The following is a 16913-nucleotide window of genomic DNA, read 5'->3' on the forward strand; positions in this document are numbered from 1 at the left end:
TTATCACTAACCATAGTGTATGAGAGAAGTTAAAAAGGGTACTGCAATAACTATACACGAGTTGTATCTATAATTATTTGTATGAGGAGATTTTAAATGCTGATCATGGGATTTTGACCAAATCAATAAATGCAGGCATGCGGAAAGATATGTGGGATTGAAAAAAGGTAAAAAATGCTGATCAGGGGATTTACACTAAATTAATAAATGCTGAGTTTTTTTTTAAATAAAACATTTAGAAAATTCAAATTGGGATATTGGAGTTCCCACAGACCTTGGAGGTTAAAAACCCCATTTTATTTAATATATTGTATAGATGTGTTTGATACGATTTTTAATAATTTAGGGAAAAGTTGAATAACTTTGGTTAAGTTGTTATATAATTTTTTTCTTCTTCTTTTGTCTGCAAATATGTTCTAAAAAATTATAATTAGGTGAACAAAGATAGAACTTTGATGTTTATAAATATTTAAGATCTTAAATTGCAACTTAAAAAATCTCACTCTTTTAAAAGTAAAATAAGTTATAATTTAAAATTACAACAAAACACAATTAATTAATTATTTTTAAGCAAATAAATTAATTTATGCATGTCAAATCATATTAGGGATTTTTTTTTAAAAAAAATTCTTGATATTAAGATTTCATAAAATAAATGACATATAATATTTCCATAATAGTTATGGTCGTTCAACATTTTTATAAAGAAAATTCGTCACAGATAAATTTTGTTTCAATACAGAAAAATTTCAAAATTTGTCTTAGATATAAGAGAAATTTATTTGAATAAATTTTGTTTCAATAAATTAATTTATGATCACAGAGAAATTTATTTGAGAGAAAAACCTATTAGATATCTCCTACTACTCAAAGTTAAAGGGTAATGTTTCACTAATTTTTTCATCTAATTAGTTGAATTTAACCAACTATTCAAAACTTGTTTCAATCTATTTATTATATAAGGGAGTTGGTCTTGATTTTATGAGTTGGGCATATGAAATTGGGCGTAGTTCTGATACGGATACAGTGGGTTTGTTTTTCGCCATATGTTGGGGAGTGTGGTCCTCTTGAAATTACGCCATATTCAATAATGTTGATCGCTCGGCTAGTTCAACTGTTCAAATGGTGAGTGTCTTGTTGCAAGACTTTGGGCAGGCACAATCAAATATGCATGGGCTTCAAGTGGACTGTGGTATAGTGAGGTGGAGTCTGCCGGAAGAGGGTTTCTTTAAGGTGAATTTTGACGGGGCCACTTTCAAAAAACAACAGTCATGTGGTGTGGGAGTCCTGATTCGTGATCAACATGGTGAGCCGATAGTAACTTTATCGGAACAAATTTCGACATGGATAGAGGCAGATTGTATTGAAGCTATTGCGGCTGTCAAGGCATTGTAGCATGCAGCAGAGTTGGGGTTAACCAACATTCATTTGGAAGATGTCTCTCAAACTATGGTGAAGGCAAACCGAGAAAAGAGTAACCTATGTGCTTTGTTTGGTCATTTCTTACAATGGACCATTTCTTGTAGCAAGCAATTCTCGCATTTCCGTGTCTCATGTGAGGCGACACGGCAACCTTATGGCTCATCACGTGGCACAAATAGCAAAGGAAGCTCCAAACAAGCGGATGTGACTTGCTGAGGTCCTACCAATTTAGTGCATATTTTGTTAGGTGAAGTTCCCATTCCGTAGGGGCAGCCCTCTGCCCTCTAAAAAAAATCTATTTGTTATATAAATAAATTATTAAATTCATTATAAAAATTTTAAACGAAAATCAAACAATTTATTGGCTTTCTTCGTTTACAATCCCAAGCCTAATATAACACAGAAAAATCAATCGCCGGCATAAGATATATTCTGGACCATTAATTCCATCGCGCGAACGCAGACAAAAACCGAATCAAAATTTCAAAAACACCTCTTCTCCATTCCCATCCAATCGTCCAGATCTACTACAATACAACCAACCTCTCATATTTTATATTATATTATATATATTCTACTTAATTAATTAATTTAACACACGCTCAGTCAAATTAAACTCTCAATCGATCCTATCGACCTTCCTTCCCTCTCTTCTTCTCACCCAAACCCTAATCGATCGAATCGGCAAATATATTCTTGAAATTTACAGCGAGTAAATTTATTTATTTTTTATTTTTTAATTTATTTTTAAAAAAGTTGGTCGATTTGAATTCAGAATGAAAGAGAGAAAATCAGCGAAATTGAATCATCTGCAGCAACAACAGCAACACCAGAACGGTCACTTGTCTCCGTTCAAATTCGCTAAATTGTTCGATCCGGAGGCATCTTGGGACAAGGTTCCAACTTTTGAATTGTAGTTTGTGTATTCGTTTGGCAAATTTGTTTCTTGTTTCTAAATTTAGGGTTTAATTCCAGTTGATATGATGGGAGTGTATTTAAATGCCTTAGTTGTTTTTTTTACCCCTGAAATTCTGGAAGGAGATATAAAAAATCTAGCAATCTCATGAAATTTATTGTTATAGCTTAGATAAAATATTGATACCAATCATTTGTGTTGAGTTGGAGTCCCAGTTTTCAGTAGCTGTCACTTTTGGATTGGCTTGTGTTTATATGTGAATCTAAATTGTTCAAAATGCAAGGCTAGCTGAAACCTTCTTCTTTGCAGTTTGACTTGTATTTGGAGAATAAATGTAACATAGAACTGATGTGAGAGGGTAGAATGTATTTCAGAGAATAGAGGATTACTAGTAAGTTAGTAACAGTTTGAAATAATGCAGAAAAAATAGTCAGAGGTTGTTCTCCACATTTGTCTTGCCTGATGTGTACGATAACCATGTATAAATTTCTTTATGGCTCACATAGAACCACCACTGTAAAATTATGTAGAAAGAATTGACAGAGGTGGCTCCCGGGAGTTTCCAGTAGAGTAATTTAGTTTCGGTTGCATTCAGATTGATTTCATGAATGTATGCTTTGCATTTGAGTTGGGTCTGGGTTTTAATTCAACTTCGTAGGTGTATGCTTCAGTTGTGAGATGGAGGATTTTATGTTGAAAATAAAATTGTTGGCTGGTTTAAGGAAGTGGGAACACCTAAAAGGGGTCCTTACATGAGGAGAAACTGATCAGACTCAAGAAGCCCTCTCTACTGGATTAACTCTTTTCCATCAATCCTCATCTTCCTGATTTTTTTTTTTTTACTTCCATCTTGCTATGACATTAAATTAAACATATGTTAATAAGAGTGGGACTTCTTGTTTTTCCAAGGGCAACTAAATTTATTAGAATTATAATGGGATGGGCGTCAAAGAATTTATCTTTGTATGCTGAGGACTAGGAGAGATTGAAAGAGGAAGAATGAAGTTTGGGAGACTATTATGTACATAAATTGTACCCAGTGTACAATGCTTCCGTTTACAGTAGGGTTTGGGAGATGTAGCCAAATTTTTTTTTTGTTGGTTTGGACAAGCCGATTCCTGTGACTCGAACTCACATTGTAACACTAGGGGCAGATATCACTTGCCATCTCTCTAGGTCACAACAACCTCTAGACTTTTGCTTATGTACTAACGTATAAAGGTAAATACCATAAAATTCCCAATTTCAATTTTTATTAAAGCTTCTTTGATTTCCTTGTTTCATGTTTTCAAGAATATCCAGATGAACAGAGAAATGTAGATTGACATAGAAAGATAGAACCTAAAAAAATGAGTGGTTTTTTGAGACGGAGTTTTTATTTTTATTTTTTTATCTCTCTTTGTTAATTTCAAGTCCTTTCATCTTTCTGTTTAATTTGGAAAGTTTTGCATCTATGGTATTCCAGTGAAAACTATTCCTTGCTTTAAAATTGCTTGATTTTATTTTATGTGTTATTCACAATATAACATAACACACTTCTCTTGTAGGATCAATTAGGAGACGTATTGCATTGGATTCGACAAGTCGTGGCCCTTCTATGTGGGTTGCTTTGGGGTGCCATTCCTTTAGTTGGGGGCATATGGATTATTGTGTAAGTTGATGCTTGTACTATTCCAGGCTCCAGCTATAGCCTGTGGTGAATAGTTCCATTTTTAAATCTGCTTCAAAATGTTCTTTCATAATATCTTTATACATGCTAAATGCTTATGAGTAAAGTTCTAATGAGTTTCGAGATTTATCAATGTTATGGTGCCATTAGCAAAACTACGACAATATTTTTCATATAGCCGTAACTTTTTTACTTGTAAAGATTGACTTTCTTTTGAGTGTGTTGGACTTGGAACCTCAACAAAGATAGATATGCAATGGTCTGAAACCCTTTTTATTTGTGTGTGGGGCAGGGGTGGTTCCAGGCTTGGCACAGATGTTAGTACTTCTTTACAGTTAACCCTCGTAGCTGGGATACCTGACCTTCCATTCCAGATTTTGGATGATAATGAGTTGGGATGAATGCTACTTGTCAAACTTTGAACTTAGAAAGTTCATTGCCATGAACTAATCAGGATTAGTTTAGCCAAGTACTGTAGTTGTGAATCTTTGTGTGCAAAGTTCAATTACATAATGAACTGTTTGGAATCAGAAGTACTATACTAAATATTGGAAAATAATAGTTATTTTAAGGAAGATATTCATAGGAAGGTAAAGTAATTCTTATCTGTTTGGAATCAGATTGTTAGAGTTGAAGGATTTCAAGTTAATACATAGGCAGATCAGTTGGAAAGGATTGGATCTGAGACATCTGACAGATGAGAATCCATGGTTTTATACTTTGTGGCATGGCAGTGTCTTACATGCAGCATGAGGTTGATTCGTTGCCTCACAGTGAACTGACCTTGTGAAACCAATTGATGCTATTGTTTTAGCTTTATATTCAGTGAAGTTATTGCTTGAGGATGTTTGTTGAGTTGCTCAAAGGGTGTGCATATAATGTGTAATTAGATGGGGGAAAATATTTATACTTGCAGCTTGAGCTTCCTTAGCTTCTTGGGGTGGTCCCTTTTTTAGGATTACAGGTGTGCAATACGTGAGATCCTAAACAGGAGGGAACTATTTTGCCTTTACTTTTTCTGTTACCTTATCTTTTTCACATTACTTGTGAGAAGCAAACAGAGCCTTAATTTAAGCATTCTTTGGCAACTAATGCATAGTGCTCTGTTTAATGGTGTGCAACTTAGAAAAATTACTGTGCTAGTTATGTGTGGTATAGTGGTATGGTTCAAGTTGAAGGCCGTGGATAAATATAAGTTTGTGTAGAATGCAACAGTGAAACAAGATTCTAAGGAGCCTTCCTTAAATGATTGTGTTATGAGCTGTGTTTCTTTTTTTTTTTGTTGTACGATCCACAGTCATTTCTTGGTTGAAGTATAGTCTTTAAGCTGGATGGTGTTGCTGCATTTTGGGGAAGGAATGGTTGAGGATGACTAGATGTGGTTTGTCAAGAGACATTTTGGGATAGAGATATGCTTGCAAATAAGAGATCAAGGTATTGTATTTTTTCATTGCCTGTTTATCTGTCTGCTACCACCCCAAGTGTTTCCATGATCACTCTGCTTTGGGTATAGTATTCTATCTAACATAGACACAAATATGAGACATGGACGTGACACTATACGGATATGATGGCATAGAAAATCTTAAAAGTAGGACACAATATGGAAAGGACACATCAACATATTAATATATTCTATTACGCATGTTGTATAATAAAAAATATGTAAATGTAATCTAATATAATAATCAACATATTAATATATTCTATTATGCATGTTGTATAATAAAAAATACGTAATCTAATATAATAAACATATTGGAGGGTGTTAGTTGTGTTTTGAAAAATGCCAACATTGTTACGATTTAGAGATTCACCACATAGGTTGCGTCCAGGAGAGTCCAAGAAGTGTCGCCGAAGTGACCGGAAGGATTGCTGGAGTACCTGAAATTATGAATTAATTTTTAAATTAGAGCACAATGAAGAAGTGTCAAACTCTCAGGTACTAGTTTTCTTAAGCAATTTGAGAGGGTGATTTTTTATCTTTCTTTTTTTGTTTGGGGTGATAGGCTGGTGTGTTTGTTGGTTATTGGTATCTTGGTGATGGGAGATGATTTGTATAACCAAACGAAACCAAACCAAACTAAACTTTAAGTCCCATCAATTGGGGTCAGCTACATGAATCATTGTTCTCCACACGGCCCTATCAAAGGCCATTTCGTTAGTCAAATTAAGTAGATCCAAATCTCCATTTACAATACTAGCCAACGTTAATCTAGGCTTACCCCGTTCCCTAACACTTCAATCTACCATTATAGTATCGCATCTCTTCACTACTGCTTCTGTTGGTCTCCGTTGAAAATGACTTAACTATTTCAATCAATTCTCTCTCAACTTATCTTCTAGTGGTGCTACTCCTACCCATTCCCGAATACACCCATTCCTAATTCTTTCTTGTCTAGTCTTGCCATACATCCACCTTAATATCCTTATCTCAGCCACACTCATTTTATCCACATGTTGTTTCTTGGTTACCTAACATTCCGTCCCAGACAACATCGCTTGTCTAATAGCCGTTCTGTAGAACTTACCTTGTAGTTTAGTGGGTATTCGTTTATCGCATAGTACCCCAGACGCACTTCTCCACTTACACCATCTCACCTTAATCCTATGGGCCACATCTGCATCAATTTCTCCCACTATTGTGATAATCGATCCTAAGTAACGAAAATGTTCATTCTTAGGCCCCGTTTGTTTTGGGAGATAGAATGGAGGGGATTGATAGTGAGGAGATTGATAGTGAGGGGATTAATAGTGAGGAATTATTAAATTATTTTTATATAAAATAATAAAACAAATAAAAAAATAAACATTATAGTCAAAAAAAAAATTCCCAATATATAAAAAATAAAAAAAATAAAAAAATTTCTAATCACCTCACTATTTTTCTAATATCATCTCTACCTCAAGGGATTACTAATCCCCTCCCTATCTCTCAAAACAAACACCACATTCTCAATCTCCTTCTCACTATCAAACCTAATCCCCTCCCTATAACCCCAAACAAACGGAGCCTTAGGCAGTTTTTGGTTCTCAATCTTCACTTCTCCTCTGCTTTCATTGTTAGTGTTACTAAATTTACATTCCATGTACTTTGTCTTGGTTCTGCTTATCCGGAATCCCTTAGATTCAGGAGCTTTTCTCCAAATCTCCAACTTTGTGTTAACTCTTTCTCTAGTCTCGTCCACTAGTATGATATTGTCTGCAAAAGCATATATCATGGCACGTCATTTTGAATATTTCTCGTCAACTCATCCATAACTGAAGCAAAAAGATAAGGATTTAATGCAGATCCTTGGTGTAATCTTACAATGATAGGAAATTCATTTGTCTCTCCAGCAGACGATCTAATAGTGGTAACCACCCCTTCATACATGTCTCTAATCACATCAATGTAACCTTTTGTCACTCATTTCTTCTCTAACACTCACCATCTTATATCCTGGGGCACTCTAGACTGAATTTCCATTTACAATATTTTTAGTAATTACGGCATTTCAAGGGGTTGAGTCCAGCTAAAAGTTGCAGTATGTGATACCTGTGGAAAGTGCATATACGTGAAGAATTGTTACTTCTCACTTGCACTGGCATTCACCTCAAAAGGCGTATATCCTTAAAGAGACGAGAAGTCTTCTTGTTTTAGATAAATGAGGCATCTTACACTTAACAAGGGACCAGACCAAAGTGTAAATATTGTTGAAACAAATATACTTTCTGTTAGATAAGCACCTTATGTACACTTTAATGTGTAATTGACTGATTTATTTTCTGAAACTACTTTCTTGAGTAACGTGATACAGTGGCATTCATTGATTCTTTTTTCACTCTTTTGCCTGTTTTGATAGAAAAATCTCCAAGTTGTCTAGTTTCTTCTTAAAAAAATGTGAATTATATATTTCTTTCTTTTTTTATAGGAGAATGTTCAGGTTAGTTGTGTTTTTTTTACTTTCATCTCTTTTATATACATTTTGGAGGGAAAACTAAAAACTCAGGAAATCTATGTGCTCTGACATTTCTTCAAATAATCATACTTGAAATGTTTGATAATAGTGAACGATGTCCATTTATGATATACGTGGTAACACCCGCGATCAACTTGTAATACCAACTTTGGGTCTCAGGTTTCTGGTGATATCCTCTGGAATTATATATGGTTATTATGCAATGATACTAAAGATTGATGAAGAAGAATTTGGCGGCCACGGGGCTCTCCTCCAAGAGGGACTTTTTGTCTCTATAATGCTGTTTCTGGTATTTAAAACATCTATTTATTGTTGTTCTCTCTCTCTTTAGAAATTCCTTTGCTCGTCTGCTAACTAGCTAACTATTCTGTTCTGGTCTTCAGCTTGCATGGATTTTAGTATACAGCTTGGCGCACTTCTGATTTTCTGGGTTCCCGACTTAGAACCTCCTCTCTCCTCTTTCTCTGTCCGAGGCTTCTGTTGCCCTGACAACAATTTGGAATCTGTAGTGAAGTTTTCCATTTCCATTTCATTATTGTGCAATACTCAAAATTCTCATGGACTAAATAGCTTTCAGATCCAGGGTAGATAAGCTGGCTGTTTCAATGATAATTTTATTCCTGTAGCATCATCCCATAGAATGTAACAGAGTGAGTCCCAAGTAGTAGAGTTATTGTTTTTTGTTTTCATTACCGGCATCAGCATTTCTCCTTTGGGATTCTGCCCATACGAGTGAGCTGTTGTGTTTGGTTCCATATTTTGTGGATTTGCGGCACTGACAACTCTGTTATTAATACTGTGGTGACACAAATAAGACGTTAAATAAAATAACTAAAAAAAATGATCATCATAGTAAATCCTTGAACGTACACTTTAAAAAAATTCATATTCTTATTCAGGTTCAAAAATGTTATATTCATTTTTTAGATTTAATGATATGGTATATTATTAACTATGTCAATTATTTATTCTTTAATTATCGATCTATTATCTCGTTTACACATCACTTGATTTAGAAAGTGTACTTATATAAATATTCATTAAGATGGCCCCTTCTAGACGGCGAAGAAGACGATGACAGTGGGTCCCACTTGCCACCCCTCCGTCACGCAAGGCCAGACGGAGATGCTTGAGCCGGCGGCCAGGGACGACTGTGCTGCGGCTGCAGTGGTGGTGTGGTTGCTTTATTACGAATACAATAATGTTTGGTAGTTTGAATTTTTATAATCTAAATGGCTTGAATGTCTCGAATGATGTTGTTTTGATACATTTGAACTATTCAATCACACAAATTCGAGTTATCAAACATTTTTCTTACGAATAAAAGGTGGGGTCGGAATGGGAAAGTTGGATTCGGGCCACAAATATGGTTATTTATAGTGTGTGATGGGATGAAAATGCCCTCTGAGATTATGGTTCGTACTTCGCACTGAAATATCTCATGATTTGTTTCCATTTTTGTGATATTAGTTGTGGTCTCGAGCCTTCTTATAAATGCAGTTTTTATTTTATTTATTTATTTAAAGAAAAATAGCTGGTAGCTTGAATACGTTAAGGCTCGATTGGCCCGAATCAAAAAACAACGTCGTTTTGTGATTTTTTTTTTTTTCTCTCTTTTGTATCTGAAACATAGACGAGGAAGAGAGAGAGAGAGAGTGAGAGAAAGCGAGAGAAGAAATACAGACGAGAGACAGAAGAGAGAAGCGAGACAGAGAAGGGGAAGAGAGAAGAGGCTTGTCATCGATTGATCGCTGGTGGGTATTGTCGCCGATCGCCACTTTCTCTGTTTTTTGTATTATTTTTTTTTTCTAGTATCTGGATCTAGATGTATTGATGATGATGATGTTGATGAAGGTGTGTTGATGATGATGTTGATGAAGGTGGTGTTGTTGATGATGATGATGCGTTGATCTGGATCTGGATGTTTTTTTTTTTTTTTTTTGTGTGTGTTGGGTGATTTGGGTTTGAACTTTGTGTTGGGTGATTTGGGTCTCTGTAGCACTGTCTCTATTTGGTCTCTGTAGCACTCTCTCTGCTTCCCTCTTCTCTTCTTCCTTCTTCTCCTTCTTTTTCTTCTGTGAGTTACTACGAAGGAAAGAGAGGAAAAAAAAAAGAGGCCAAAACGACGTTGTTTTGGCCTTTCGGGCCATTCGAGCCTTTAGATATTCGAGCTACAAAACGGAACTATTATTTAAATATTTTATTATTATTTAAGGAAACAAAAAAATAAAAGGATAAATTACACTCTCTTAAATTTGAACAAAAATATAATTAATTTTATATATTTAACATAATTATACTGATTTCTTTTGACATTTTGTTTAACATAATAGTTAAATAATTTTTCATCAATGATTTGCGAGTCGTGTAAATAAAAAAATTTAGTGTTATTATATATTTTTTATACTAAAATATATATATTTATTTTTGTTTATTCTAGTGTCTGCCTAATATTTGCATTAGTTTCAATTACTTTATCTTTACTAAAAAAAGATATCAGTGTAATTATGGATACGACTAATTTAAATTTTTCCAAATCTAAAGAGATGTGAGTGTCATTTATCCTAAATAAAAATTATTAGAGGAATAACATATTAATGTATATTTTGAAGAAAAAAAATTCAGATTAATGATAAACTTTACGAACTTCAATTATTGACATTAATTTTTCCATGTTTATATAATTATTTTTTGAAAGTACAATTGATTTGTAATTTGTTCAAAATTATTTCTCCTTTTTAGTCATTATTTCTCTATACATTCAAAATACAAACATATATAAATGAATGAATACTCAAATCCAATGAGAAACTTAAATGTTAACAAATTTGATGCGTTTAAAATTGGGATGGGAAGAGATTCTCTCTGAAATTACCAATTGAAAGTGTTGTTAGATTAACCACGATATCTCCCAATATGAATAATTAATTTTATTATTAAATTATATTTATTTCTAAAAAAATAAACGATAAATATAAATTTAATGATAGACTTTTGTTTTTTATTTAAAGCAACGTGATTCGCTTAATTAGATTTTTTTTTACATAATTTGAATAGATTATTTTGTAGGATAATGATTTATGAATTGATAAATCCCCCAAAGCCAACCCTTTAGGAATCATGGGTATTTTATATGTCATATTTAGACGGTAACCATAATAATAGGACATAACCCTTGAATGGTTCAACACACCATTCCTGCTTCTATTCTCTCTCTGCAATTCTTGTATTGCTTCTCAAGCAATTCCATATCCCTTTCCAAAAATTTTGTTCCCCAATCCATATACCCATTACCTTTTGATTAATATTGTATCCCAGAATAGACTTTGTTTTACATTGCATTCTCTCATCCTTCAGAGATGTCTCTGATCAAAGATTGCACAAGAAGTTGATGATTCATCGGAGACTCTTCTGGCCAAGAGCCCGCCGACAAAAGATGGAGAACTCTGTCACCATTAGATGCCGCAATCACTTATGGTTGGTTGTCTTTGTCATGTTTGTTTTATGGTACTTATTGCTTTATGTTCCTGATTGGTCTTCTCTCCGTCTCACCTCTTTACCGCAAAACCATGTCAATTTCATTGAATCCCAACACTCTAATCCCAATCAAAATCCCAATCATGTTGGTGACACTAATCATCATTCCATCAGCACTACAATATCCGATGATGATCGTGTAAAACGCGAGAATGAAATTGGAACTGAAACAAAAAATAGAGAAATTAAGCCGATCAAACCATCCGCTGAAAAAGAAGGAATTGAAAACATTGATCGAGTTAGTGAAAACAGAGAAAAACCCACTTCTGAAATTGTCGATCATCTTGGCGACAAACCCGAAGATGGAAGTAGAGCCGCGGCCAAACCATCAGAAAGAATTGAAAAGGTTGACCAAACACCTGTTTCTGAAAACAGAGAAGAACCAGCATCTGAAAATCCTGAATTACAAGGGTGTTCGGGTCGATACATCTATGTTCACGACATTCCAAAGAGGTTCAACGATGAATTGATAGAGAATTGCAAGTCACTCAGCAACTGGAGTAACATGTGTCAGTACATGGAGAACATGGGTCTTGGCCAGCGTCTTCCAACCGATAAGGTCTTCTCAAACACCGGTTGGTTCGCCACGAACCAGTTCTCGTTAGAAGTCATATTCCACAACAGAATGAAACAGTACAAGTGTTTGACAAAGGACTCAACGAAAGCTTCTGCAATTTTCATACCTTACTATGCAGGCCTCGATGTTGCTAGATATCTATGGGGTTCGAGTGCATCAGCAAGAGATTCTGGCTCAATTGATGTCTACAAATGGGTTAGAGAACAACCCGAATGGAAAACATTATATGGTAGAGACCATTTCTTGGTTGCAGGGAGGATTACATGGGATTTCAGGAGAGGGGTCGACGATGACTCTGCTTGGGGAAACAGGCTAATGCTATTGCCTGAATCCAAGAACATTACAATGCTGACAATTGAATCGAGCCCTTGGAACAGCAACGATTTCGCAATACCATACCCTACATACTTTCACCCTTCGAAAGACAGTGAAGTGTTCCAATGGCAAAACAAGATGAGGAGGCTAAGAAGGCGGTTCTTGTTTTCGTTCGCTGGAGCTCCTCGGCCCAACATGGAGGACTCAATCCGAAGTCAGATTATGCAACAATGCCAAGCAACGAGGCGAAAGTGCAAGTTGTTGGAATGCCAAAACAAGGGGAACAAGTGCATGAAACCGGCTTACCTAATGAAAATGTTTCAAAGCTCGGTGTTCTGCTTGCAGCCTCCCGGGGATTCATTCACCAGGAGGTCGACTTTTGACTCGATTGTCGCTGGCTGCATTCCTGTGTTTTTCCACCCAGCTTCTGCTTATATCCAGTACTTGTGGCATTTGCCGAAGAATTACAAGAAGTACTCGGTTATGATACCGGAGGACGATGTGAAGAACAATAATGTGAGCATTGAGAGAGAACTAATGAAGATTCCTAATGCTAAGGTCGCGGCGATGAGGGAGGAGGTGATAAAGTTGATTCCGAAGGTGATATATACTGATCCAAGGTCTAGATTGGAGACAGTTGAAGATGCATTTGATTTAACAGTGAAGGGGGTTCTTGAGAGAGTGGAGAGATTGAGGAGGGAAATTGAGGAGGGAAGGAATTCTAGTGTGGGTTTTCATGAAGAATTTAGTTGGAAATACAGTTTCTTTGGGACTTTAGATAACAGAGAATGGGATCATTTTTTTAAAAGAAGAGACAGAGATAGATATTAACATGACAATAAAGAGAAAAACAGGAAGAACAGAATATGAAAAATACAATGTAGTTTGCTTTAGTTTTATTAGAAATATTTTAATGTTTTTTTTAGCTAATATAGATCTTGATTCGTTACGTTTTTGTTTATTTGTTGAGATTCTGAATTCTTTTGAGTAGCTCAGTTTTCACCTTATACTGTATGTCTAACACCATAACCAATGCCCTTTTATTGGCCGTGCACGTGCTTGTTCTTTCGGATATTCAGGAGTGGAGTTTTCTTGAAGTTTCTTGCAGTAAGTAGTTAATTTTTGGAGCAGAATTTTCTTGAAGTTTCATACAGTTATTCTTTAGAAAACTCCATGCCAAAAGATCCGAACACACTATTTAGGGTAGTTATTTAGTAATTTTGGAATATAGGTACGTGATATTCCATATTATTGTGATTGGTAAAGAAATGGGTAGGTGAGGTATTGTGCTGATTGATTAGTGAATAAAGTATATTAAAAAATGATTAGTTAATAGATACGCGGTACTCTAGAAATATTCAATAATTTCTCCACTATTTATAACTTGACATCATTTTCTTAAAAAAGTACACGTGGGTAACGTTTTATGTACTAAAATTTCTTCAACAATTAATAACATAAAATTGATTTAGTTAATAAAATGCTTTCATATAAGACATAATATATAAATTCGAATTTTATTACTATCAATACAACTTCACTTGTCAACTTTTTGAGCACTCAAATGGATCATATCATTTAATGAAAACTATAAACCGATATAACTTTAAATGCAATCTAAGGAGAAGAAGGGTACCCAATGTTGGGGCTGTCCTTTACGAAATAACAAGTTTGATTAACCATTTGTGTTTATCACTAAAAATGAGGAAAGAAATAAAAAGAAAGAGTGTGCTTTAAAGTTCATGTGGGGATATATTTTCTGAGTACCAACACGTAACAAGGTGACGCCGACGTGTCAGCCGAGGTGCCACGTGTCCTGGTCGAGACGCCGAGGTGATCTCGGCAAGGCCGATGTTATCTCCGAAGATATCGGAATCCGAAATAAACGGATAAGGGACCAGAGTCCTAGGATAAAGAGGAGACTTAGCCAAGATAAAGATAAAACTCTTAGAGAATTTATCTTTATCTCTTGAAGAGTCCAAAGTAAGTACTGAATTGGAATCCATAGAAGTCAGGCTTCTTATGGGACTAGGATTAAGTAAACTATAAAAGAGAGGCACCCCCGTGGGTCTAAGGTATGCAATTTTATGCTTTGAGCAGTGAGTTTAGCACTTGATTATCTTTGAGAGATATACTGACTTGATCGTCGGAGTACCCCCGGGTGGAAGAGCCACCGCCGGAGCCTTTTCTTTCTGTTACAGGTTAGCTGAAGCCATCTATCCTGCCCGTGCTCTCTAGCTGATTACTAAGCGGGCAGTGTTAGGGATGGCAATTTAAACCCGGCCCGATGGGGACCCGATCCCCCGACCCCGATTGGAACGGTTTTTTCCCGAAAATTATCCCCATAGGGCCGGGGATGGTATTGAAAATTAAATCCCCGATAATTTTCGGGCCGGGGACAGGGATAGATTCCCCCAACCCGGCCCCGCCCCGTTTAATCCCCGATTGATCCCCGTATGCTATTATAATATATATATATATTATATTATATGTGTTAGGTACTGTATGTTATTATAATATATATATATATATATTATATTATATGTTTGGCTGACCCTCACTCACATCACACACTCACTGTCTCTCATCTCTCTCTCTCTCTCTCTCTCTCTCTCTCAAACCTTCACAGAACAGACGCCGATCGAGCTCTCCCTCCTCCGCCGATGGCCCTCCTGTCCCTCCTCCACCGATCTCCCTCCTCTCCCTCGTCCACCGATCTCCCTCCTCTCCCTCGTCCGTCGATCGCCCTCCTCTCCGTCCTTCGCCGATCTCCGTCCTCCGCCGATTGAGCCACCACAACTCACCACTGTTTGCGGCAGTCTTCCTCTCTCTCTCTCTCGATCGATTTGTTATATATATATATATATATATTAGATTTGTTATATATATGTTAGATCTGAATTTTTTTTTTTTTTTTTGAGCTCATCAGATCTGTTATGGTGATGAACAAAACTATTAGATTTGAATTTTTTTTTTATTTACATTTGAGCATCAGATTTCTCTCTCTACGTTGTTGTTGTTGATGATGAATGAATTTGTTATATCTATTTTTTTTTTTGGCTGGGGATTAATCGGGGTCGGGGAAACCCGATCCCCGTTAGGGGGCGGGGGTGGGGGCGGATATAGGTTCCCCGTCGGGGATCGGGGCCGGGGACGGGGGGATTTCGACCATCGGGGATCGGGGACGGGGAGGGTGATCCCCGGCCCCGCCCCGCCCCATTGCCATTCCTAGGCAGTGTGGTCAGAAAATCACCCACACAATTTGGCGCCGTCTATGGGAACTTAGAAGAATAGATGGCCAGTAACGGACAGAAGGAAAACAATGGGGGCGACACTCCTACTGGGAGTGGCAGACCAATTGACTTTGACGTTGAAGGAGACGACCACAATACAGAAACTCATGACCAGGGCCACGGAGAGAAAGACGTCGGCCAGGAGGGCGACACTTCGAAGAGGACAGACCAAGGCAAGTACTATAATGAAGATAACCTTTAGGTATGGAGGGATAGGTGCCTACGGAGGGATGAGGAAATAAGAGAATTGGCAAACAAGTTGGCAGACCTACAGTCGGTCGTCAACTTCGTGATGCAAAACAATGTCATGCAGCCACCGTACCCGCTGCAGGATACGCCGATGCCAGCAACTAATACCTAGAAGGGAAGAAGAAGAACAATCCCCGAAGTCCCTCAGCACACCAAGAGCGGAAAGCACTCTCACCGACCTTCCAGGGAAGTCGGACGAGAGGAGCTAAGACGAGAGGAGTCCCGAAGAACGTATCACACGAAGGATCCACAGCCCAAAGAACAACGGCATGTTCAAGGGCAGGCGCTCTGCTTTGACACAACACATGGAGAGAGATCAAAACGAGCCCACCACGAGGCCGAAAGTAGTGTGTCGAAAAGATTGAAGTCCAAAGACAACCAAGCTCCAGGGAGGAGTAAAGAAGACTTGAGAGATTACCTCAAGAGGAAACAACAGAATACTGAAGCCGAGATAACTTCCCCGGTTAAGCCGAAGACACCATTCTCGGTGGAATTGGACAAATTTGAAGCACCAAAGAGATTCAGTATGCCGAGGTTCCAAATATATGATGGTAAGTCGGATCCCAACTTTCATGTTGGACTATACCTGAATTCAATGGCATTATATAGTGGAAACGAGCCGTTACTCTGCAAAGTATTCCCCTCATCTTTTGGGGAAATTGCATCAGATTGGTTCCATAAACTACCGAAGGGAAGCGTAAAGACTTGGAAAGGCCTGGCCGAGATGTTTGTGGCCAGGTTTGTGACAAATAAACTACAGCCCTTGAGGGTCGACGCACTGATGGCTTTAAAAATCACCAAGGATGAAGGCCTTAGGGCCTACGCAAAAAGGTACTACGAGGTGTTCAATCGAATACCCGAATGCAACCAAGAGGTAGCAGTCGTGTCTTTCAAGAACAACCTGAAAAATGACTGCCCACTACAGAAGTCTTTGGTAAAGACATTGCCAAAAAGCATGGAAAAACTCATGGCG

At 36.9% G+C, this 16913-nt stretch overlaps 2 protein-coding genes across 2 annotated transcripts; both read left to right on the forward strand.

Annotated features, from left to right (window-relative positions):
* The first annotated feature begins 1633 nt into the window (after positions 1 to 1633).
* LOC114278413 (uncharacterized) lies at positions 1634 to 8826 on the forward strand. Its single transcript, XM_028220453.2, has 4 exons — positions 1634 to 2318; positions 3886 to 3989; positions 8129 to 8258; positions 8353 to 8826. Exons 1-4 carry the CDS (start codon positions 2199 to 2201, stop codon positions 8389 to 8391), a joined length of 393 nt encoding a protein of 130 aa, XP_028076254.1. The 5' UTR covers positions 1634 to 2198; the 3' UTR covers positions 8392 to 8826.
* Positions 8827 to 11158: 2332 nt separating this feature from the next.
* LOC114278368 (xyloglucan galactosyltransferase KATAMARI1 homolog) lies at positions 11159 to 13347 on the forward strand. Its single transcript, XM_028220376.2, has one exon. It carries the CDS (start codon positions 11361 to 11363, stop codon positions 13227 to 13229), a length of 1869 nt encoding a protein of 622 aa, XP_028076177.2. The 5' UTR covers positions 11159 to 11360; the 3' UTR covers positions 13230 to 13347.
* The last annotated feature ends 3566 nt before the right edge of the window (positions 13348 to 16913 follow it).

Source organism: Camellia sinensis, chromosome 14 (assembly GCF_055761805.1).
Source record: "Camellia sinensis isolate YWXY chromosome 14, ASM5576180v1, whole genome shotgun sequence".
In the NCBI taxonomy this organism is placed as follows: Eukaryota; Viridiplantae; Streptophyta; class Magnoliopsida; order Ericales; family Theaceae; genus Camellia; species Camellia sinensis.

What these genes read in the sequence shown, in the direction of transcription:
- LOC114278413 (XM_028220453.2), top strand. Translation starts at nt 2,199, where the DNA reads ATGAAAGAGAGAAAATCAGCGAAATTGAATCATCTGCAGCAACAACAG. An exon ending in CGGAGGCATCTTGGGACAAG is followed by an intron (nt 2,319 to 3,885) that starts GTTCCAACTTTT and finishes CTTCTCTTGTAG; the next exon opens with GATCAATTAGGAGACGTATT. An exon ending in TCTCTATAATGCTGTTTCTG is followed by an intron (nt 8,259 to 8,352) that starts GTATTTAAAACA and finishes TCTGGTCTTCAG; the next exon opens with CTTGCATGGATTTTAGTATA.
- LOC114278368 (XM_028220376.2), top strand. Translation starts at nt 11,361, where the DNA reads ATGATTCATCGGAGACTCTTCTGGCCAAGAGCCCGCCGACAAAAGATG.